Source organism: Microtus oregoni, unplaced genomic scaffold (assembly GCF_018167655.1).
Source record: "Microtus oregoni isolate MIOR12 unplaced genomic scaffold, Mior012 000027F_ref0000203, whole genome shotgun sequence".
NCBI classification, from domain to species: domain Eukaryota; kingdom Metazoa; phylum Chordata; class Mammalia; order Rodentia; family Cricetidae; genus Microtus; species Microtus oregoni.
This window is the reverse complement of record NW_024543086.1, coordinates 13,576,529-13,599,631: the sequence shown is the minus strand read 5'-3', so window position 1 is coordinate 13,599,631 and position 23,103 is coordinate 13,576,529. Positions and strand designations below refer to the sequence as shown.

Genomic DNA, 23,103 nt, shown 5'->3' with positions numbered 1-23,103 from the left:
CTTCATTCTGCCAGCCCCAGGAATCATATACTCCTCGAACTCTGTGTCCTTTATGTAGGAGGAGCCGTAAGCTGGCCCAGCAAGGGAGAACTCTGGAAGTACAGCTAGGGTGTGGGGGATGGGAGAGTCTGTTGGTCACCAGTGACACATTAACAAACTCATTAAGTAATTATACACTAATCCGACTCCGGATGATAGTTTTCAGTTGCCTGTCTCATGAGCCCAAGGCCACTAGTCTTGGAGCAGACATTAAGATGCACCCCCTCTCGCTACCATCACCACCATTACGGGTGAACTGAACTCAATATACACTTAGTTTCAAGACCACATGGCTTTCCAGGAGCAAAGAGCTGCCACTTTACCCAGCACACACACCCCCAGCTTGGGCCCTTGCTCCACCGGGAGCTGCATTTATATAACACTACTATATGGCACAGCCTCTCTCCCGGAGTCAGGAAAATAACTTACAGCACCCTCCTGCATCTTGATGATGCTTATTTTTCTTTACAATAGTGTACATATTAATAAAGAACTACAGCTAGGAAGATCCACAGGCCCAGAGTCCCATAGTCCCTTGACTGTGGCAAATGCCTAGCATAGCAAACATCAAGGCAGCCGGTTAGGCCTTTGTTATGAAACGCACATCCCTGAAATAATAAAGCACTTCTTTTGTTCAGTAAACTCTAATTGCAGTCATTTCTCAAAATACCGGCGAGATTGGCTCCAGGATTGCTGCACCAAAGCCCACAGACGCTTAGGCCCCTTTCTATAAAATGGTACCATATCTATGCAGACCATATGAAGGTCCTCACATACTTTAAATCACCTCTAGGCCATTTCTAAAATCTAGTGTGTGGCAATGTCATATAAATAATCACAGCATTGCACTGTTTAAGTAATGACAGGAACTGAATATACATATTGCAGATGCAATATTGTCTGTCGCTTGTCGGTTCAACCCGTGGATGCAGAACCCATGGGCCCAAAAGGCTGACTGTACTAAATGAGCAAGAGGTGTTTAAACATGCCATGCAAGTGCATGCTTAGAGAGAGTACTGCAAGTGCCTGGGTTCCTACAGTGAAGGCGCTAACATCTGAGGGCCACTGAGGCAAGAACAACTCACCTCCACAGGTCTCCTGTATCCGTACCACATCACCGATCTGTAGAGTGAGATGCTGGGCTCCACTGCCTTGGAAGTTGTAGATGGCTGTTAAATGGAAGACAGAGACAGTTGGTGAGACCTCTAGCTATCTTGACTCCTGGATTCACCTTGCTGCTTTGGCCTTGAGTCCGTCTCACACTTACGAAACCCACGTGGGCTATAGAAAGTCAATGCAAAGGCCAACTGCCTATTTCAGTCATCAATCCAGACCTACATAAAAACCTCTTCCCATTCTGGTCCTGCACTGTAGCCTTGGTGACCAGGAGGCTGCTTATACCCTCTACACATTTGACCTCTTGCTGTGCGCCAGGCATGAGGTTGTATGCTCCCTTCTTCCCTCCTTAAAGGGACCCATTGTGAGACAGGAGCTGTGAGCCCAGAAACAGAAATGAAGACATTCTGGTCCTAGTCACCAAGACAAGAAATGCCAGGAAGCTCTAATCCAGCTTCCATACTCTTCTCTTGCCCTCTAAGTTTGGCTGCCCCCTGTTGCCCATCTACTCCATGTCAGCAACGGAATCCCAACATGCAATGCTCTCCACTACTGTGTTGCCACATGATCGTCTTTGTCCAGTATGTAGGATGGGATGGGCTTGCTGTTTGAAAGCTCTGTGACCAGACTGTGACGCTGTTTAAGATTGTAAGCCTTTAGGGTATTGGATTGGCTGGTGGAAACGGGTGACTCGGGGTAAGCCTTTGATTATAACTTTCCCTAATTCCAGCCTTTGCTTCCTGATCCATTCAGATATGACAAGTCATTGCCAGAAGCTCCCAACCCCCACAGACTGGGCCCTTCTGCTTGCCTTCCACCCATGGTGGCCAGAAATTCATTTGAAACGATGAGCCAAAATAACGCCCCTCCTCTGAGGTTGTTCCATCAGGTCAGGCCTTTCATCGCAACAAAACGTCTTACCTGATTCCTACCAAGCTCAGGCAACCTAGAGCTCACCAGAACAAACCCTGCAGGCTCCTGTAGGCCATAGTCACACTCTTCCCTAATGGATGCCGGGTTCATGAAGGAGTGCTTAATATTCAGAAATCCATTCCCACCCATGGACTGGAGATTTAACTCAGCAGTAGAATGCTCCCTTAGCAAGTGCAAGGTCCTGGGTTTAGTCCCCAGCAAGCAGTGGGAGGTACAGGGGCAGGGTGGACAACAAGGGAACCTGCATTCTCATCCAAACTGTTAGTTTCTGGGAGCAGGAGTTGTCAGAGACTCTTGTCATTTGGAACATGAGATACCCGTGCCTTTGCAGGGAAGGATGGGCTATGCAGTATCACTTTCATGGACTCCTTTCCCCATGGCAGTGGCAGTCTTGATAATGGCCGCCTGAGTCACTGATATAGGTTTCTGGAGCATGAACTACCTTGTCTCAAGTTTTGAGCTCTGTGTGTGTGCGCACGCGTGCATGCACGTGTATGCATGCATGTGTGTGTGTGTGCGTGTGCATGTGTGTGTGTGTGCATGTATCTGTGTGGTGTTTCCTGCACTCGCACAACTTTTACATCTATGGCTCTGAACGCTCACTTACAGAAGCAACTTTCAGTGACCAATCTCCAAAACACTAAAGACGAGTCGATTCCCTTCGCCTGCCAGGGCAAACACATTAAGAAGAACAACAAAGATGTCCTCCCCAAACTCTGGGTATTTAGGATTAGGGTTGAAATTCTTCCAAGAATAATGGCTTGGAAAGACAGGCTGAACATGAACGTTGTGCACAGGCGAAGAGAAATGGGAGGAAACCTGACTGAGTCTCAACAGCCATGTGGGCAGGAAGTCAGGTTGAGCAGAGAGCAGCGGCCTGAGTAAATGCTGAAGGCATGCCACCTTTTCCACCTTTCTTTTGACTCCAGGCATCTATAGTCTCCAGTCTGCACACAGCACATTGCATGGTCTTCATAAAAATATTTCCAAAAAAGCGACTAAACCATCTGAACACTGCCACCCAGCTCAAGCAACGACAGCAGGCTCTGGGCAAGGAAAGCGTGTCTTTCATGGGTATTACATCATAATTAATATTCAAATTTCAAAATAATATATAGTTTTCAATTCAAAATTATGAGATATATTAAGAAGGAAGACTGTGTAGCCAGATAATGGGAAAGAATAAATTTAAAGAAAATTGGGCAAGTAAAAGAACAATACTGGACTTGGGAGATGAAGGGTTAAATCAACTCTCATATATATTTAAAGAACTGAAAAACAATATGACACAAAGCAGAGGAAACAAGAACAATGACTCTGAATTAAAGACTATCACTGGTGGCATAGAAACTAGAAAAATGGAGCTGGGTATGGTGGCTTGCAGCTACAATCTCAGCACTAGAGGGTGAAGCAGGAGGATTACAGGTTTGAGGGAGGCCAGAGTGGTTTCATAGTGAGAACTTATCTCAAAATAATTATACAAAAGAATCAAACAGAAACTCTGGACAGAGACAATAATAACAAATATGAAAAAAATCATCCAAGAACTTCAATAGCAGAGTCAACAGGGTCAGAGAGAAAATCGGTGATCTTGAAGACAAGGCAGCTAAGATCAAACCAGACCCAGATGCACTAAGAGAAAATGGTAAACAAAAGTGAACCCATCAGAGATCTATGTGTTAAGGCCAAATGACTGGCATTCCCTTAATGGGAGCTCCAGAGGGAGAGGAGAGAGAAAAGCAGGCAGAATAAAACAAATTGAAGAAATAGTGGTCAGAAAGCACCCACAGAGAAATAAAGCTAGAAACCCCTATCAGAATCAAAACTGGAAAATCACAAACAAGTGCAAAAAGCACAGGCTAACAAGAAATCTTTTCAGACCAATTAAAAGGAAAACACAACCTACCAAAACCCATGAAAACTGCAAAAAGCATGATTAGAAAATTTCATAGCTGTAAATGTCTGCCTTGAAGCACAACATCGACTTCAAATTAATTATCTTTATTTCTACTTAACAACTAACAAAAGGAAAAACAAACTAAACCCAAAGGTAAAAGAAAATAATACAAATTAGGCAATGAGAAGTCGGCTAGAGAATAGGATGCAGTAAGAAGGCAACAAAAGCAGAATGTGCCCCTTTGGAAGTGACAAACAAGTAGGTAGACTAAGAAGAAACAGAGGCCTCAGGCTACCAAAGTCAGAGCAAAAGTGAGGATGGACATTTTGGCAACATTTCAGAAAGGAAAGGAATTATAAGCCAATGGTTCTCTAGCGCCCACCGCCCCTTACAGCAAGCTCAGTCGACAATGAAGCTTTACAAGAGAAAGCTTTCAACATTCTTACACCAAAAGCTGAGATAACCCAGATGAAATGGACGTATCCCTAGACAAACTCCCAGCACTGACTCATGAAAAATCAAAATTCAGTCATCAGAAACCTCCCCAAAGGCCCATGGAGATAGCAACATTGGTAAAGTGCCAAAGAGCAAGGAGGAGGACCTGAGTTTGGGTGTCTAGCATCCATACAAAAGCACAAGAGTGGAAGCATGCATCTGCAAGCCCAGCCCTGGGGGAAGCAGAGACAGACAGATCAATGAGTTCATTGGCCAGCCACTAGCTCAGTCAGTGAGCTCCAGGTTCAGAGAGAACCTGTCTCCAAAAAGGTAAGGTAACGAGCAACTGAAGAAGACTTCTGGCATTGACCTTTGGCCATCATACACACCCAAACACATGTGTGTAAAAACCCACATGAACATGTACATAGAATACACACACATACATGTGTGCGCACACATTCACACATGCACACACATTCTAATAAAGAAAACACAGTGTCAGATCACTTTAATATAAAGTCTATAAAATATTTAGGAATAACTAATACCTATTGTCAGACTCTTCCACAAAAGGAAGAAGGAAATACTTCACAAAGCATTATAGGAGGAATTTGCAAGTAGAGACAAGTATCCCTTGTAGATATAGACACACGTATCCATAAGAGATTAGCAAATGGAATCTAACAACACATTAAAAAGATACCATGGACAAGTAGGAATTTCCCTGGAAATGCAAGAATAGTTCAATATCCAAAACAATAAAAGGAAAACATTTGTATCAATAGCATAAAGAAAAACTTAGATGATCATGTTAATTAATGAAGAAAAGGCATTTGCAGAACTTATCAATATTTTATGACAAACATGCCAGAGTGGAAAAGGAAAAGTCTACAAGGCCTCAACCCAATTCCCCCCCGAAAAAAAATTACATACAACTAAGGAAAGTCAGGAGTAGGAGAGATGACCCTCCCCTGGGAAGAGCACACCAATTGGTCAGCCCTAAAGAATATACAAATAACATAATATGAACTCAATGGGTTATATATGGGAATATATACACATATATAAACATATATATACATGCAATAACAATGAAAAGAGAGGCCATAGATTTGAAGAAGAGTGGGGAGGAGTGTTCGGGAGGGTTTTAAGAAAGGGAGGGAGAAATGCTCTAATCAAATTGCAAATCAGATCTCATAACAAACAAACAAAGGAACTCATTGGTGGGGAGGTTACAGACCCTAGAGGGAACCTACTACTGTTACTAAGTAGACACACCATCAAAGTATGTTTAGGTATCTCTAAAATATCATAAAATAGTGCTGCTCACAGGCTTCACAGAAGCTGCTTTTTGCAATGGGCAGTGGTCATTAGAGAGACTCACAGCAGCGAATCAGATCTTAGTAAAAAGTCTAGACTGTCCCGACCTTTATAAAGAACTCTTACATTGTAGCAACAAAAAGACAACACAGACCAATTTTCAAATGAACAAAGGAATTAAAAACCTATTTCACTAGCGACCCACAAATACCGAAGAGGACATGAAAAGATCTTCAGCATTGAAGCCATTAGGGAACTGCGAATCAGATCCATAGGATGTCACCTTCACACCCATAGGTGTGACCATGATTGTTCTTTTAGTGTTTGAAAGGGATGCAGAAAAATTGAAATCTCCAAAACTTAGCATGGGAACAAGGCACGTGTAGCAATTAGGGGACAGTGTGTCTGATCTTCAGAGGCAAGGAGAATTAATATGAGACCCAGCAATTCCATTTCCAGCTCACACCCAAAAATTGTCAACAAGAGTTCAAACCAAAAGCCTTCACATGAATTTTCACTGGATGCTATTAGATTAAGCTAGAAGATCAAAACAACCCAGATATCTCTCAGTAGCCATATAAACAAAATGCGGTCTATGCACACAATGGAATAATATTCGACCAGATAAAAGTATAAACTCAAGTACATGCTACAGTACAGATGGTTCTAGAAGAATATCATGCGAAGTAAAAGAAGCCAGACCCCCAAAACCACAATTACTCCATTCCATTTATATGGAAGATCAGAAACAGAAAAACAGAGCTGGCAAGCAGCTAAGTGGTCACTGGAGCAGAACGAGGGGTGACTGCTCAGTAGATAGTAGACTCATTTTGGAGAAATGAAAATCTTCTACAGCTAGGCTGGAGATACAGCTGCGGTCAGCACCACACAACTGGGCAAATTAGAAAGATTCAAAGAGGCAAGCTGAGGATCTGTGTGTTTGGTCAAAATTACCAAGAAACAACTGCGTGCCAAGCACCTGAGTGTGCTGAGGTACGGCTGGGAGGGACAAGTGTGTATTAGTGAGCAGGAGGGCAGAGAAGAATGTTGAGCCTCGGGGAGCCAGGGACTAGAGAGGTGGGGGCCATGTGTGGAGCATGCCTTCAGTGACGCCCGGTCATCAGTAACCTAGCAGGGGAATCAGGCAGCCTGGCTTCCACAGGCACCTCCCAGCTGCAGGCCAGACTTTCTCTCTCTGTCCTAAAGTAGGCATCATTGTGTCAGCTCTAGCTACCTGGCATCATTGTGCCAGCTCTGACTACCCGGAAAGGCATGTGGAGAACCAAGCAAATAAATTACACTTTACACAGGTTTAGGGATCCTAGAGAGAGACTGTACAAAACCAGGCCTCGCTTACCTGGAAGGGAGTGTGCACTCAAATTGCCCCTGACAAGAACCGGTGTTCAACAGACATTTCCCTTGTACCAGACACTGTTCGAAGCTCCGCTCTCTCCTCCTACACATTTACTCTTTGAATCCTCATGGCACTGCTTCCAAGTAGGGAAAGAATCATGTCCATACTTGGAATGAAGAGTAGAGATGTGATAGTTACATCTATTACACATAGTCTCACAGTGCTGGAGCTGGGAGCACATTGCGCCTTGCCTGACCCTATGCACGTTCCACTTTGTTCAGATTATTCTGCATCCCAGACACCCGCTCCCAACTTAACTCCTTTCTCTCTTCTCTCCTTCTTCACCCTCCCATCTCTATAACATATGCACCCCCTCCCAATCACAGCAAAGAGAACCGAGTGACTCAGAAAGATGCCAGCTCTGCCATTTGTGACCTCCCTGGGTCTCATTTTCTTACAAGGAGTACACTAACGGTATCTCTATGACAAGATCACTAGGATACTGAATGGCGACCAGGGCAAGGTGTGCCCTACCACCTAACCTCCCTATGGGAGTATTCTCAGAGATGGCGATGAAGAGGCCCAAGAGGTGAAGAAGCTTAGAAAGGATGAGGCGGGGTCCCAGCCCCCAGTTCGAGTGGTCAGTTCTGTCCTTTTCTGGCTCTGGCCGCAGCATGCCTTCTCAGTGTGTGTACTACACAAGGTCAAGAGAGCAGCGAAACTGGCACCAAACCTGTCTGGGGTCTGCCTGCTTGAGTGTGCATCTGCCTCATGCTTTGTCCTTCTGTAACCCAGACAGCCTGCCTGAACAGAAGACTCCGTCTTTCTGAACCTCAGCAGTTCCGGTTCCCTCCTCCCCCGAAGGACACTAATCCAGATGTTCGCTCTAGTCGGAGGCCGGCTGCAGCTGATCCTTGGACCCAGGCTACCTGAGCAAGCCAGCTGGGATTCTCTAGCTCTTACTAGCCATTCTGAGACTTCCTGATTCCTCTAAATAACCGAGAGATCTAGACACTGCCCGGTCCCTTTCCTTCCAAGACAGCCAATCACCACTCCGGACTAGCAAATGATGTAACCGCACACCACCTGCAATCTAAAACAGATACCTTCTAGCACCTGTTTCCTCCTTTGCAGACCCGGTTAGCCAAGATCCCTTGTGTTCACCCTCGTTCCCAATGATGTTGATTTTATTTTCTGTCAAACGATTCCTGAAAGGCCCACCCACCGTTAGCCACAGAAGGCCGCACTGTACACCCAGTCATAGTTAAGAGCTCCAGCAACGTGTGTCACGTTTCTTCCAAGCAGTGTTACAAGATCTCCCAAAAGCCAGCTATTCAGAGCACCAATAACTCCTCCCAAGCTTCACGTCACCTTTAACTCCACTTTCTAGCCGTTGGCAGTCAATGGCACAGAGGGTCAACATCATTAAATGAAGTTAACCCTTTGTCTAAAAGCTAGTCTGGAGAGAGCCCCGGGACCCAGAGGCTTCTCTTCTGCATAACCAAGTTGTTGCATTACTCCGTACCCTCCCCTTGTGGCCCGGCTTACAGTCCTCTCCTAGCACTGACTGCTGGCCCTTGGACACACGCCAGTGTGCTAGTGTCCTTGCTAAACAGGCTCTGCTCTGACTCTCTGCTCCTCCAACCCAGAGGCAGGCCTTGGAGCTGACAGGGCTGCAGGATTGACTGGGACTGCGGTTTCCACTGAAGGAAACCACCCAGATGGGGGTTTGCCTAGGCAGCAAATCAGGCAGCAAATACAGACACTTGGAGGGCGGGGCATACTGAGCTTTGCTCAGCGTCCTGCAGCCTTCATCCAGAGTCCTTTCCCTCACACTCTCTGCTCACTTCAGCCCAGAGAGTTCAAAGCTCTCCGCTTCAGACGACTCGGCGACATTTTCAAACTGGGTCTCTAATGAGACATACTTATCTGCCCCAAGGACTTGCTGGCTATAAATATGAAAGTAATGATGCCACACGTAAGCCCATTCTCCCTTAGCCTGAGGACCTCTATTCTCAAAGCTTCGTCTGGTAGGGGAAAACAGACAAAGGAAGTGACTCTGCTTACCAGTACCCACTTCTGTTCAATTTTCTAAATGACTAACAGGAAACCTCAGGGCAGAACACCACCCTTTGCTGAGTGCGATTGCTTATCTCTGTTGTCTCTGACCAGGCTGAGGGAAGGTCTGTCTACTTGTCCCTACTCAGAGAGGCACAGTTACTGTGTTAAGTGTGCAATGGAAGAGGCAGAAAATCATCTAGAACGGGAGCTGGTAGGGTGGCTTGGTGGGTAGAGACCCCTAACGCCAAGCTTGACAATCTGAGCTCTGTCCTCAAGACTCACACAGTCAAAGTAACTCCCGTATGATGTCCTCTGGCCCCCACATACAATCACATACCCACACAATGAACGATCATACAAACATGAGACTGACAAGGGACACTTCAGAAGAAGAGTCACTGATCTAGACAACTGGGGGAATTTACCCATAGCCTTGGTCCCCAGCCAACTTACAGGTCCCAGTCTAGCGTCCTTATCACAGGTGGTCCTGTCCCCCATCATGGGTGTCTGACTCCGCACAGAAGACTTGAGTTTCTCCTACATCAAGTGTTGCACCCAGGAACCCCAGCAACAAAAAGTCAGTGGGAGCCCATGCAGATGTTGTTCTCACAGCCAAGGGTCAAAGGGGTGTTCCCAAGGACTGGGGTCACCTGAGGCCACCAACTCTAACGGGGACTCACATGGAAACTACAGACTGCTAATCCTCAGAACCGTGAATATGAGGCTTTGAAGGGATACCTGTCAGCCTAGGGAACAGAACCTGCTGGTTCTGCACCAGTTCTTCCTGAAGATATAATAGCATTCTGCCCATAAAGAATTCAAATATGGGTGCAGAAGAGATGGCTCAGTGGTGAAGAGCATTGATTGCTGTTCCCAAGGTCCTAGGTTGAATTCTCAGCACCCTCACAGTGGCTCACAATCATCTGCAACTCCAATTCCACAGGGTCTGATGCCCTCTTCTGGCCTCCTCCCACCAGAAATGCAGGTGGTGAACAGACATGCAGACAAAACACTCATGTACACAATTTAAAAATAAATCTAGAGAAATGAGGTAAAATTGAATGTCATTCTGATATCCCTGTGACTCACAGTACAATAAGTGTCCTGTCTCTATGTAATGTATCTTAGGAAAGCAGTATATTTCCCCTTGTTTATAGGTGAGGAAACTGAGGCACAGGAAGAAGGGTACCTACCAGAAAGAGAGCTAGACAGACAGACAATCCAGATGTCTATATTCTAACCACAGCTTATAGTTTGCCAAGAAAGTGGTTGATTGACATTTACTGAGTACTTGTTATAGGCCAGGCACAGACACTGAGATTTCCTTAAGGGACAATCTCAGCAGTGTCTTCTGGATGCTAACTGCTGTTCTGAGAGCGGAAGCTGCAGTGAGAGAGAAGACAAGCAAACGCTTTTCCTTTTCATCAGTTTGCTTGATCATCCAAAGTATTGTCATCCATCTAACACAAGAAACTAAGAGGCTCAAGAAGCAGACTGGGTTGTGATTCAATGGCAGAGCACCAGCTTAGCGAGTGGTGTGTAAGGCTTCAGCCAAATGGGAGGGGAGAAGAGATGGAAGGGAGAAGGGAGAGTAGGGAAGGACAGGACTTGTCTGCAGTCACACCACTAGAAAGCTGTAGAAAACTGCTTTGCAACCTTCCTAACGCTGCTACCTTGAACACACCTCCTCATGTTGTGGTGACTGTAAAATTATTTTATTGCTGCTGCTTGTAATTTTGCCTCTGTTATAAATCATAAATGTAAACATCTGATATGCAGGACATCTGATATGTGACCCCCAAGGGGATCACGCCCCATAACTTGAGAGTTGCTGCCATGGCAGGTAGGTTTGAACTCAGAAGAATCCAAAGTCCTTCCTTCTCTGACCAGCCCATTCTTGACATCATGTCTCATTTCATACACACAAGACTTGTCCATATCCTATCTTCCCCCAGCTCAGGGATGCTGAATTCCCAAGCCAAGAATGACACAGTACAGGTGCATTAATATTTACTGGGCTCTGCATGAATCCCTGTTGAAGGACGGGATGTGGATGAAGATAAAGGACAGAGAAGTCTTCCCTTGAAGGTCTTGAGATTGTTTCAGAAGATGTTAACCCAGCATTGCTGCTCTCAAGTGCCCTGTGACCCCTCAGGATTGGTCTGCACCTCATTTGGGGCCCTGACATTTGCTGATATGGTTGAAAGCAAAATCTGTAGCCAACACCAAGTGTTAATAGAGTTTAGACAAGAGGAACAACCCCAGTAAGGGAAAGAGAGAGAATGCAATAGGCTGGAGCTCACTTCTAGAGGCGGATCTGGGCTTCTCTGATGGAACAGAACTGATGAGCATATTTCAAGGGTCCAGTGCAATGCATTCAGTGACACACCTGAGCCATGTCCTGAAAGCTGTGGGCAGGCACAACACCAGAGCTACGCCCTGATGTGGCACCAGAGAAGGCAGCTGCAGGGAGCAGCAGAGCTCCAACCCCAGATGCAAGGCAGCAAATGACTTGAGATGGTCCCCAGCCTGGGTGACAGATGGGGAAGAGGGGAAGAAGAGGAGGAAGAGGCAGGAGAGAAGAGAAAGGAGAGGTGGTGGAGGGACAAGACAGATCATCAGAATGAGAAGGGGGAGGGGAGAAGTTCCTTCACCAGCCAGGAGACCTCAAAGAAACACCAGGGCAGCTCACTTTCACTAAATCTTTGCTATGCTACTGTTGGTGGGCATAATTGTTATCTCTAATTTACAGACCAGGAAACTGAGGCAGTGCAAGATTAAGCACAATGTGACTCAGTGAAGATGGAGCCAACCCAGGATTTCTCCGCAAGCAGGCTGGCCTCAGAGATTTGGTCTCCACCACTGCATACCCCACCTCTTACAAAGATGGGCCTGTCACCTTACTCCAGGAGTTCCAGGGCCCTCCCTGGATTGTGACAACAGCCCTTGGGGCTGCACATCATTGTGTAGTCTTTGGTGATCCCACCCAGCCAATAGAAATCAAGTTGGGTCCGCTGGGGGCTGTTTTTCCCTTCGGTGGTATTTATTTTTGCCCTAATTCAGTACCATGTAGAAGGATAAATGTACTTTCTAATAGGTAGAGTCTAGAGACACTGCTTAACCATCCTCTATGGTTTACACATAGACTGAGAGTGTACCAAGATGCTCACACCCAGGAGGTGGGGCCTCAGTGACACAACACTAGGAAATAGTAGAACCTTCAAGAGGCAGAGCCTGGTGGAAGAAGGTTAGGTCATTGAGGCACTGAAAATAAGTGGGACTTATTTGATCCCCAGAGAAAGTTGTTATTAAAAAACCACCCGTGGGGATGGCGAGATGGCTCAGTGGTTAAGAGTATTGTCTGCTCTTCCTGAGGGTCCGGGTTCAATTACCAGCACCCACATGGTGGCTCACAGCCATCTGTAACTACAGTTCCAGGGGATCAGGAACCTTCACACCAATGTACATCAAATAAAGTTAAATAAAATTTAAAAAGAAAAGAACCACCTGGTCCCTTCCCAGCATCTGGCTTCTCGCTGCTTGTTTCCACTCTGACCACTGAGGCTAGGGGGCCCTGAAGTCGTCATCTGCTGCTGCATAGACAAAGCCCATGAGCAGTCTCGGGTTTTCAGCTATTAAAACTGTGACCTAAACAAACCTCCCTTGTTTGTAAGTATTCTGCCTTGGGTATTTTATTACAGCAACAGAAGACAGACTGATCCACTGCTGTATAATGGAAGAGCCCGCTGTGTGACTCACAGTATCAACTGGAGCAAGGAAGGGTAAATCCTGCTTGGCATATGATGTGGACTTTCCATGGCACAGGCGTGGATACGCACGCACACACCTGATCTTACACTCACGTATAACTATAGTATTAGAAAGAGGGATTGTAACAAAATCAACCACATCGGCCCTCTCTGCAGAAATCCAAAGTCTCCGTCAATTTGGGAAATCCTGCAGGTCAGAGAAGTAAATAGCTCTGGTTCTCCCAGACCCTCTGAAATCTAGTAGAGATTACACAGGCAAGAAACAAGGAGCTGCCTGAACCCTGTAGTGCCAAGCTTCCAGGCACAGTAGCTGTGGGCTCTCAGAGGGCAAAGGGCTCTATGAGGGAAGTGAGACTAGAGCTCTGGGGAGGAACAGAGCATGGGCAAAGGGCAGAAGAAGAGTGGGAGGAGGGGTGTGAAGGACAGGGAGGTGGGGAAGACAGCGTGATGTGTAGCGACACTGCAGGGCCATCTTGATGGAACTCCAGGGTGTAAACAAGCGGGCTTGGTCCAGTGGCCAATCGCAAGGGCTCAGCATCAAAAAGGAGTTCAAGAGCTGCAGTGCTCTAGAAGGACATAGCCTCTTGCAAGGAAAGGGATGGGGTGAGAAGATGGAGGGAAGATGGGTAACCATCCACCTGAACATTATAAGACCCAGAAATGGGAAAACTTCGAATTCTACCTCCCTGGTCCCAACCTCATCTATGCATTCATTTACCCATCCATCCATTTACCTGTCCATCTATATACCCATCCATCTACTCATCCTCCCACACATCCATCCAATTGACACCTAAAGAAGCGTCTTACACAGCTACACCAGAGAGAGAGTCAGTCTTGCCTTGTTGGAGCTCATATTCTATGAAAGGTCCCAAACAACTCAATGAAAGACTGCAACAGGATGTGATGGGCGCCGTAATAGGAGTCACGGTAATGCAAAGCAAGGGGTCCACTTGCCCCAACCTGAGAAACGGGAGATTGAGAGTGACTGGGACACTATTTGCTGCCTCGTGCAGAGATCTGCTACTGAACTGTCGTCCCCAACGGCAGGGAATGCTGTATCCACTATTCATTCCCAACAGGGACTCATAGAACTGAACTGATCTGAATAGAACCTTGACTGTATCCACTGGGGCACCTTATAGAGTGGGTACTGACTATGCTTTCTCGGGAACTTTAACGAGCTTCCAGTAATGGGAGTGGATGAATTATAACAGACTACACACCTACATGCTCTCTGGAAAGAGGGACCAGCAGCTTCTGCTGAGTTCTCAAGGAAACCCACGGTTAAACAATTAGATTCTTGCCCTCCCATTTTCCTGGGCTGGATGGACTCAGAATGAATCCCCAAAGGAGCGGCTGCCCTCTGAGTGGATCTACTGGAAAGGCAATGTATATTTCCCTAATTCATAGACAATGTGGCCCCCAAATGCCCATGGGTTGGCACTGTAAACCCCAAATTCTTGTTTTAGGATTAGATGACATGGTAAGGGTAAAGCCCAAGATGGCCTGAGTTACACAAAAGAAGGAAGAATTGAGTTAGTCCAGATGCTTACCCTCCACCACATTAATAAGCAGCAAGAACCCTCAGTAGATACTGAGAAGCTGACCATGTACGTTATCAAACTTCCCAGCCTCCAAATACACAAACTAAATCAACATCTATTCTTAAATAATTACCCAGTCTGTGGTGTTCTGTAATGGCGATAGAAAGTGGACCACAGCGCAGGTGAAAGGCTGAGGTGTGATTTCAAAAGAATCTAAAATGAGCTGGCAACCTTTCTCCACCTCATTTTCCTCACCTGTGAAGGTAAAACACATCCTCCTCCTCCTGGGTACCGGTGAGGTTCAGACACAGTCACACATGCCCTTCTTTACCCACCAGGCTGTGAACGCGTGAGGCAAGTTGCTATCTATAAGGAGGCTGGTGACAACGTAGATCCAGAATGAGTAGAGAAACCCCACACGCTGTTCTGGCACTTCCAGTTGTCTATGCTGGAAGCCTTAGGACCATCCTGGACTTCTCTTTGTCTCTCGTACCCATGTCTAACCCATGAGGAAAACCCCCTTGCTCCACCTACACTACATATGTCCAGGGGCGAGGCCCATGTCAACACACCTATAGCCACTGCCACCACATATCTAGGTCCCTGCAGCAGCTGTTTGAGCAACCTCTCCGCTATGACACTTAACTCCCTTCTTGTCACATTCCATGACCACTGTCAGCCCAAGTGTAAGATGTGGCATTTTTCTCTTCTGCTCCAACCCCCAAAATACCTCACCCCACCTGACCATCAGCTATAAAATCCCCGTGATACCCACAAGTCATCACTCCCTACGACCACCTCCCACAGAATCTGTCCTTACACTTCCACCTCTGATCCGGTCACCCTGGCCTCCTACACATCAAAGCGACTTCCTCCTTGAGACATTATTTGCATTACATTTGCTTTCCAACCAGAATATTCTTCCCTTAGGAAGTTCCCTTACCGCTGCAGCCAGTGAAGTCAGCACACACACACACACACACACACACACACACACACACACACACAAATCTCACTTGCTGGATGTGCTGGTTTGAATGAAAACGGACCCCAGGGGCTCATATGTTTTAATGCTTGGTACCCAGCTGGTAGAACTATTTGGGAAGGTTTAGGAAGTAAGGCCCTGTTGGAAGGGACATATCACTGGGGGTGGACTTTGAGATTTCAAAAGCGCACACCAATCTCAGAAAGCTTTCTCTCTGTGTAAGCTCTTAGCTCCTGCTCCAGCGCCATGACAGCATGCCTGCTGCCACATTCACAAAGTCTAACCCTCTGGAACCATGAGCCCCAAATTGAATTCGTTATTTTATAAGTCACCTTGGTCACAGTCTCTCTTCAGAGCAACAGAAAAGTAACAGACACCAGGAAAAACCTCAACACTTAGCTGGAACCGGTGTTGTCACCCTGCAGTAACTGATCCTGCCTGTCAGGGTGTCTCAGGGTCTGCCCCACCACGTGTCACCCTCTGCCATGCTGTAATGCAACAAGAACCCCGTCTCTTTCTGCCATAGTAGCCCTTGGCCTAAGGACCATGTGTTATCAGAACTCTGAATTCTCTGATCAATTGCTGGAGAGAAATCTACAACAGTATCCATCCTTGTGACAGTCGCATCCCACTCTTCCAGGCCTCGTTTCTGTCACTGAAGCCAGTGCAGGAGCCTGCAGCGTCCTTGCTGGGGCAGGGAGACAAAGGATGTTCTCTGAGAACAAAATACAATATGTCTTCAGCAGCTCACTGACTCAGCCTGACTGCTGCTCAATTCACACCAATGACAAGAAGGGGGGCAGGAGCAAGTCCCTATTAGAGGGAACATTTGGGGCGTCTCTGCACAGATCCTGCTAGAGTTGGGTGGCAACAAAAACAACGTCATCCCCATTTGCTCAGTATGTGCTGCAAAATGCAGACCACGGTGCCTATGTGTGATTGATGATTAAAGGACTGTAAGCTTTAAAAGCAGCAGCAAACCCAGACATCCAGAAATGAGTAGGACATTGCGGCACTACACTTCCTGTCTCAAAATACAGCAAAACCATGAGGATGTTGAACTCAAAAGAAAGCTGAGTTTGGAAAATGCACCCTTCACCAATGCTCCTTCAAACCTAGACTCGGTGGTTGGAGCCAAGCTGGATATTGACTCATGAGGCTCCTGCATATCCAAGTAGTAGGGCAATCTCCTTACATGGACCAAATCAGCCAACCGAAAGGGTGTGTCTAAATGACCTCGAGTGGCTGGAATTTTGCAAAGGAGGAGGCCAGCCACCAAAGCATTGGAAAAGAACTGCATTTTCAATCTGTGTGTTTCTCTTGCATCAGATGAATATTTGGAGACCAGTTCTAAGATAGGGGTTAACCTCTTTTCCCAAGATGCCCCCAAGCATCTCCTAGAATTCTATTCCTAGTGTTCGGAGATCTGCTCAGATGATCCATGCTAAAACTCTTCTCCACAATATATTCATCTATGGACAAGTATTCATTTATCTCAACAGGGCACAACACAATTTCTAACTGTACGCTTGCTGATTGACCCACAAACTTCCTTTGTCTTTGTTACCAGACTGTAAGTTCCTAAAGGGCAGGGACCATTTAGGGCTAATTCTAATAGCCTTGGTGACTAACATGATGCCTGGGACCTGGGAAATATCAAACAGATATACAGGAAATAAGTGAAGAAGGAACGAGTGAGTGAGCAAGAGGGTAAATAAGAGTTTCCTGTTGCCTTGACAACGAGAGCGGTAGAACTGGGTCCTCTGAAGGTGAGTTGGCTCTAGCTGTTAGTGAAGCAGGTTACATGCTTGCCTCCAATGCAGACAGCATTCTCCCCTCTAAATACCTCTAGCTAGAAGAGTAACATATGTAACTAGTCCATATGTAACACAGTAACTAGAATAGTAGCATCTAGTCATATGACTTAACTAGAGTCATAACAAATTGAACCAGGCAGGGACAGCACCCTGAGGGGAGTCGAGTCTGTCCTTGGGTTGACAGTGACTTGGGTGGCCGATTTAAACTCGAAATCTAAATATTTATTAAGAAGCAATTACATTATTTTGCTGTTTCGGTTTATTTTATAAAAGGGGTTTTGTTTCTGTAATGTAGACTTCAAAATAAATTTTTTGAGTTCCTAAGTATGATATTCAAGATAACAACCATTTCTTGTGATAGTATAAGATTTGTTTTTGTTTTTTTAAAAATATTTTTAAAAGAAACTATAATTACATTGTTTTCCCTTTCCTCTCCAATCCACCCACAAACCAACACCCTTGCTCCCTCTCAAAACCATGGCCTGCTTTACAGGTTGTCATTTTGAAAAGATGAAACAGGCCACCATTCTGGATCTTCCCTCTGGGGACACAGAAGATTCAGTGGCTGCATGAAACACAAATTCATACAGATTGCAGGCAGGGGTGTTAAGAGAGAGTGATGGAATCAGAGGGGGTGACAAGGATAACCTGGAGAACAGAGATGAGGTATTTAGAGAGGCTGGGAAGTCGGGAGAGGAGGCATATGTTTTTAGGGCTTCTCCAGTTCATGACCTTTGGGAGGCCTGACTGCTCATACTTCCTGAATTTCTAGGTGATTTTCTTGAGCCGTAAAATGTCTCACTTGCTCGCACGCCACACATATCTAAAATGACCTATTGGGATGAATATTGTCCTTCATTATAACAACCCATGGTACAGACAAAAAAAGAAAAAGAAAAAAAAAAACAAAACAGCCCTGACCAAGGTTCTATGTCAAATGAGGCTGCTTGTTCATTTCCTGGCCACCCAGACTCCCGAAATAACCCCATAGAAACTATATTATTTAAATTACCTTATGGCCAATCACTTAAGCATATTGCTAGCTAGCTTTTACATCTAGAATTAACCCATTTCCATTATTTAATAGTTTATCATGAGGCTCGCGGCCTACTGGCAAGGTTTTGGCTGATAGCTCGCATCTCTCTCCTCTGGTGGCTCCATGGCTTCTCTCTCACTCCACCTTCTTTCTCCCAGCATTCAGTTTAGTCCCCCCTCCCCAGCCTTGCTCTGCTCTACCCTATCACAAGCCCAAAGCAGCTTCTTTATTAACCAATGTCATTCTCAGCATACAGAGAGGAATCCCACATCAATTCTGGACTACAAGGGTCTCCACACCCCTGAACTAGGAAGTAGACAAGAACCCTTCCATATCTTTCCCACTGGGATATAAGATAGAATCCCTTCTCTGCTCTGCAGAGCCTGATATGATTTGAATCTTGTCCCTGCCCTTTAAAACAGAGTGACCTTAGTGTCCTAATCCCCAGTACCCTAGAATGTGAATTCATGTCACTAAATGGTCTTTCCAGAAATAATCAAGTTAAAATAGGTCATTAGGGCTTCCCCGAACCTAACAGGATTCAGTGTTCTCCTTTAAAAGGAAGAGATGGGGATATACTGACAAAGGGGAATACCAGGTGAAGATGGAGGCGATGGACTGGCAAGCCAAGTAATACCCGAAATGCCAGCCATCGCCAGCATCTGCAAAGGAAGCTCAGGGAAGATCACTCCTCGCCCCTCAGGGGGTTCAAAACCCCAATCTGGAGACAAGCGGTAAGAGCAAACATCTCACCTTTATGGAATCAAAAGATGCCACCCCCAACTAGGCCACTTTAGTTTGATTATTTTAAGCTGGAAGAAAGTGAGACTCGAGAGCTGCAAAGAGAAGCTTTGGAGGACCATCCTTTATCTGATAAGAACCAGGCAGTTCTGAAAACACGTCAGACATAAATGCTCGCCCACAGTGGCCTTTTGTGGCTATGGCAACCATAGAAGGTTAGCTCCAAGATGGGCTTCACAGAGTGAGCCCCTATCCATTGGAAGCCCACACCCCTTCCTTTCATTCAGGCCCTTCTCTGAGACTCTACTTTCCCCTTGTTGAGCTGCCACATTAGGGCAATTTCAAAGCAACCCTGAGCTGCTCTTTCCTGGGCGCTCCCTGCATTAGTATGATGTGGATGCTAATCACCTTCTGCTCATTTTTTTTCTTCTTAATCTGTCCTTTATGTAATTTACAGGGCACTAGCCAAGAAAGGGAGAGAAAGGAGATTTTCTTCCCCTCCCTATGAGCGTAAGTGAAATGCCATACAAATTTGCCTAAGGGGCCTACTTCAGATACTCACTTGAGTCTCTGGCTGCCATGACAGAGATCACACATGATCTGTTATGGACTTAACTGTGTCTCCTTAAAACTTAAAAGCTAAAGTCCTGGTCTATTTTATCTTGGAAAAGAGCTATATCTGCAGCAAGCACTGTGAAGAGCCAAATAAATTAAAATGAAGCCCCTAAGTGTGAGGCCCTAACTCATTCTTACGCCTATAGTACTTAAAGCCTAAGAAGGTCTGGAGGTAGTGGAATTTAACAGTCAGCCTCATTATCATCAAGTTACATGAAATAGGGGTCTTCACCTGTAAAGTGGAACTAATAATACACTCTCTCACGCAGATGTTCCAAAGTCAAAGATGAGAATGGGCCTCACACACTTAAACCATTACCATCTTACTAGGAGCAACTGTTCTGAAGTCAGTGATGGGACCATCATTCTTTGTCTCTCTTGATTCTGCAGCTGCTCATTTTACGATAAGTCCCCTGATCTTGGCCAGAAGTATTAGCACGCGCTTTACAATTACCACTCCAGGTAGTCTCCAAAACAATCCTATCAAATCTGCATGCACCACCACCATCATCATCATGATCATCTTCACCTCATTATAGATGAAGAAACAAGTGCAGATTTGAACTCAGGTCTGACATCACAACCCAAACTGCAGGCCTGTGTCAAGGCTGCAGCAGGAACCAGAGATTGCCTGGTGATCGCCTATGCCCACTAGACCTCAAGGTGGCTAAGAAAGGTCCTGGTTCTGGTGATGAAGGGGCTGCAGCAGGAGAATCAGCACCCCTTTCAATGAGGCCACAGGAAGGAGAGCTAGCGACACCCACTCTGAACAATGTACCAAGTAGAAAAGAACCAGGGGTGGCGGAGCTGTCCTAACTCCTCGTGCATTTCTAGCTTTTTGTCTCCCTCCAAGCCTGCATGCCCTTGTCTCTAGTGTCCTTCACAATGGGATGCTATGAAATAGGAAAGTGTTTCTACCTGGATGTAGAGTGAGAAAACAGGAATCTAATTTAGATGTGGCTTCCATTCACCTTGCACCGAACCATTGCCTTTTCACACAGCAGATGCTAAGAGCCCTTCCTTTCTGGATCTACTACTCCAGGTCAGCTTTCATCCCCTGGGGCACAAGGGTTCATCCTCCTACACCTCCTGCACATTTTATTGCCCCTCCTCTGTTCACATTTAGATTGCTAGCAGGGTACCTCCTGCTGAGAAGGGCGGAGTTGGAGAAGCTTTGGAGTTTTAAAGTGGCCCTTATTGAGTCTAGTTCAAACTTCCCATTAGAGATGGAGAACCTGAGACCTCTTGCGGATATGATTTGTCTGTTCTCTGGTAGAAACCTTTCATCTTAAAGTGCTTCAAAGTGTCAAAGTGTTGGATGGATAGATCTGAGCACCCACAAAGTAGCTCAGGAAAACACACACACACACACACACACACACACACACACACACACACACACACCTGCATCTCTCATTCCCACTTCTAAGTTGCCTCAGGCCTCTCTTGGGTGATGTCTGCAATCTAGCAGTGTGGAAATCCCCCAAATAACTTCCAAATTCTCACTTAGAGTTTGCGAGGATTGCATCACCAATGCCACTTAGAGTCACAGTACCTGACACCTCCCTTCCCCCAGCCACCACTTCCGCGCCCAATTTGAAGCAGAGGCCTCTGGGAGTTTAGATGGCTGATGAGGCTCTTTTCTCAGCGAATCTCAGATAATCTGACAGGAACCATTCTTTCAAAGGCTCCCGGGGGCTAGCGGAGGACCCACGGGCTTCAGTTCCTCTCCAAAACGGATGCCTGGGATATTGGAGCCGATCAGGGTCACCTGGTTCAGAGAAACGGGCAGAGCAAACCAGCAGATGGTGTGGCTTTGGAGATGGTGGAGGAAGCCGTGGTGGCTTCAAGATAGGCAGGTGGAGAGAGACGGAGCATGCTCTATGCAATGCAAAGCCTGGCACACGGGGCTGAATATCAAAATAATGACGACACCTCATTTGGAGGATGCTGGAGTGCTGGGGGGGGGGGGGGGGGGAGGATACACTGTCTCCGCGTCCCCGTTTTCTCCTTCAGTCTAATGGCTGCAGCAGCCGGAGAAAAGCTCTGAGTCCCAGACCTAAGTTTGCACAGCATGCCCTGCCCTCACCCATGCTGCAGGAGCGAGCCATCAAATCGACCAGAGAGAGGCCCTCCAGCCACCTGCCCTCCTCTGCACTGCAGACCCGGTGCCCACACCTACCCACACCGTGCCGCTCCTTGTCAGTTTTGCGCCAAGGGGCCATGGCTAGACCGGAGCCTTGAGAACCTTCTGTTCTCTAGTGAAGAAGCTGGCTGGGGGTGGCTAGGCTCCTTACAGGGCCCCACTTCCTTCCTCTTTTTAAACTCTCTCTCTCAAGGTCCGCCTTCCCCTCCTCTGGGTTCTCACTGCCTCCTCCCCCTTCTTCTCCAGCGGGGACACACAAATTTGCTAAGGTCTAGAAGGCTGACCACAAAACTTGGAGCCCACCCTCAATCTGTCTCTTCCCCAGGTAAGTGACTACAAGCCTGACAGGTGCTTAAAGCCAATCCAGACAACAAGAGCAGGGTTCTCCTGACTGCTCAACCCCATTAATGACTAAGCATGCGCTGGGTGGGCTGATCTTCATTTCTCCGTGATTCGGCTTTTCATCTGGAGGACGGGCCATGAGTGGGTACCCCTCATGCTTTTTGTGAGGACTGGAGAAGACCGTGTCACAGCGGGTGACACACTAGAGATGGAGAAGTCACTTTAGTTAGCATCCTTTCTGCACCATGGATTCAGGGGAGAATCTGACAAAAGCTCAGGAGATTGCCCTCTGACAGTACTTAAGCAGCACACCACGGGCTCACGGTGCCGGGAGGTCAAGAGCACCCCTGTCACCAGCAAGAGCAAACCGGGAAAGACATAGGGATGGTGGCTCAGACAGACATTCCCCAACAAAATCTGAATTTTGCTCCTGGAATAGACTCTATCTGAAAAGGAAAATCTCTCTCAGGAATCCGGTAACAGTGATCTAAATCTGCTTGGATTTTCTTTCATTATCATTTCCCATAACCCCTTTTCTGTCGTACTCCAAAGACATTTGGAAAGACTAGGCAATATCGCCTCTGACAGATAGCTATCACAAAAATACCAATTTCCATCAGATAGGTAAGGCCCTGATGGAAATTGGTATTTTTTTATGGCTAAATGGGAATAAGCAGAAGAGATAGTAACACTCATCTAATATTCCAAGAAACTGATTTTGATACTGAATACTATCTAATCTTTTAAACTAAGAGTAATAGAAGCTAAAAAAAAAACAGTATCACAAATACACCTATAGTATTGTAAAGTTATTTCAACTTCTTTTCTTTTTTTTTTGTTTATTTTTTTTTTTTTTTTTTTTTTTGGTTTTTTTGAGACAGGGTTTCTCTGTGGCTTTGGAGCCTGTCCTGGAACTAGCTCTGTAGACCAGGCTGGTCTCGAACTC

General features: G+C 46.2%; 1 protein-coding gene across 1 annotated transcript in view; it reads right to left on the bottom strand.

Moving 5' to 3' along the window:
* Dock2 (dedicator of cytokinesis 2) overlaps window positions 1-21,919 on the bottom strand; it is a 406,844-nt gene extending 384,925 nt beyond the window's left edge. Inside the window, exons 1-2 of the mRNA XM_041676225.1 lie at window positions 21,852-21,919; window positions 1,125-1,208 (exon numbers count right to left, since the gene is read on the bottom strand). Of these exons, the coding sequence (XP_041532159.1) occupies window positions 1,125-1,208; window positions 21,852-21,894 (127 nt within the window). The 5' untranslated portion in view covers window positions 21,895-21,919. The remainder of the gene's footprint in view (window positions 1-1,124; window positions 1,209-21,851) is intronic.
* Window positions 21,920-23,103: the final 1,184 nt, after the last annotated feature.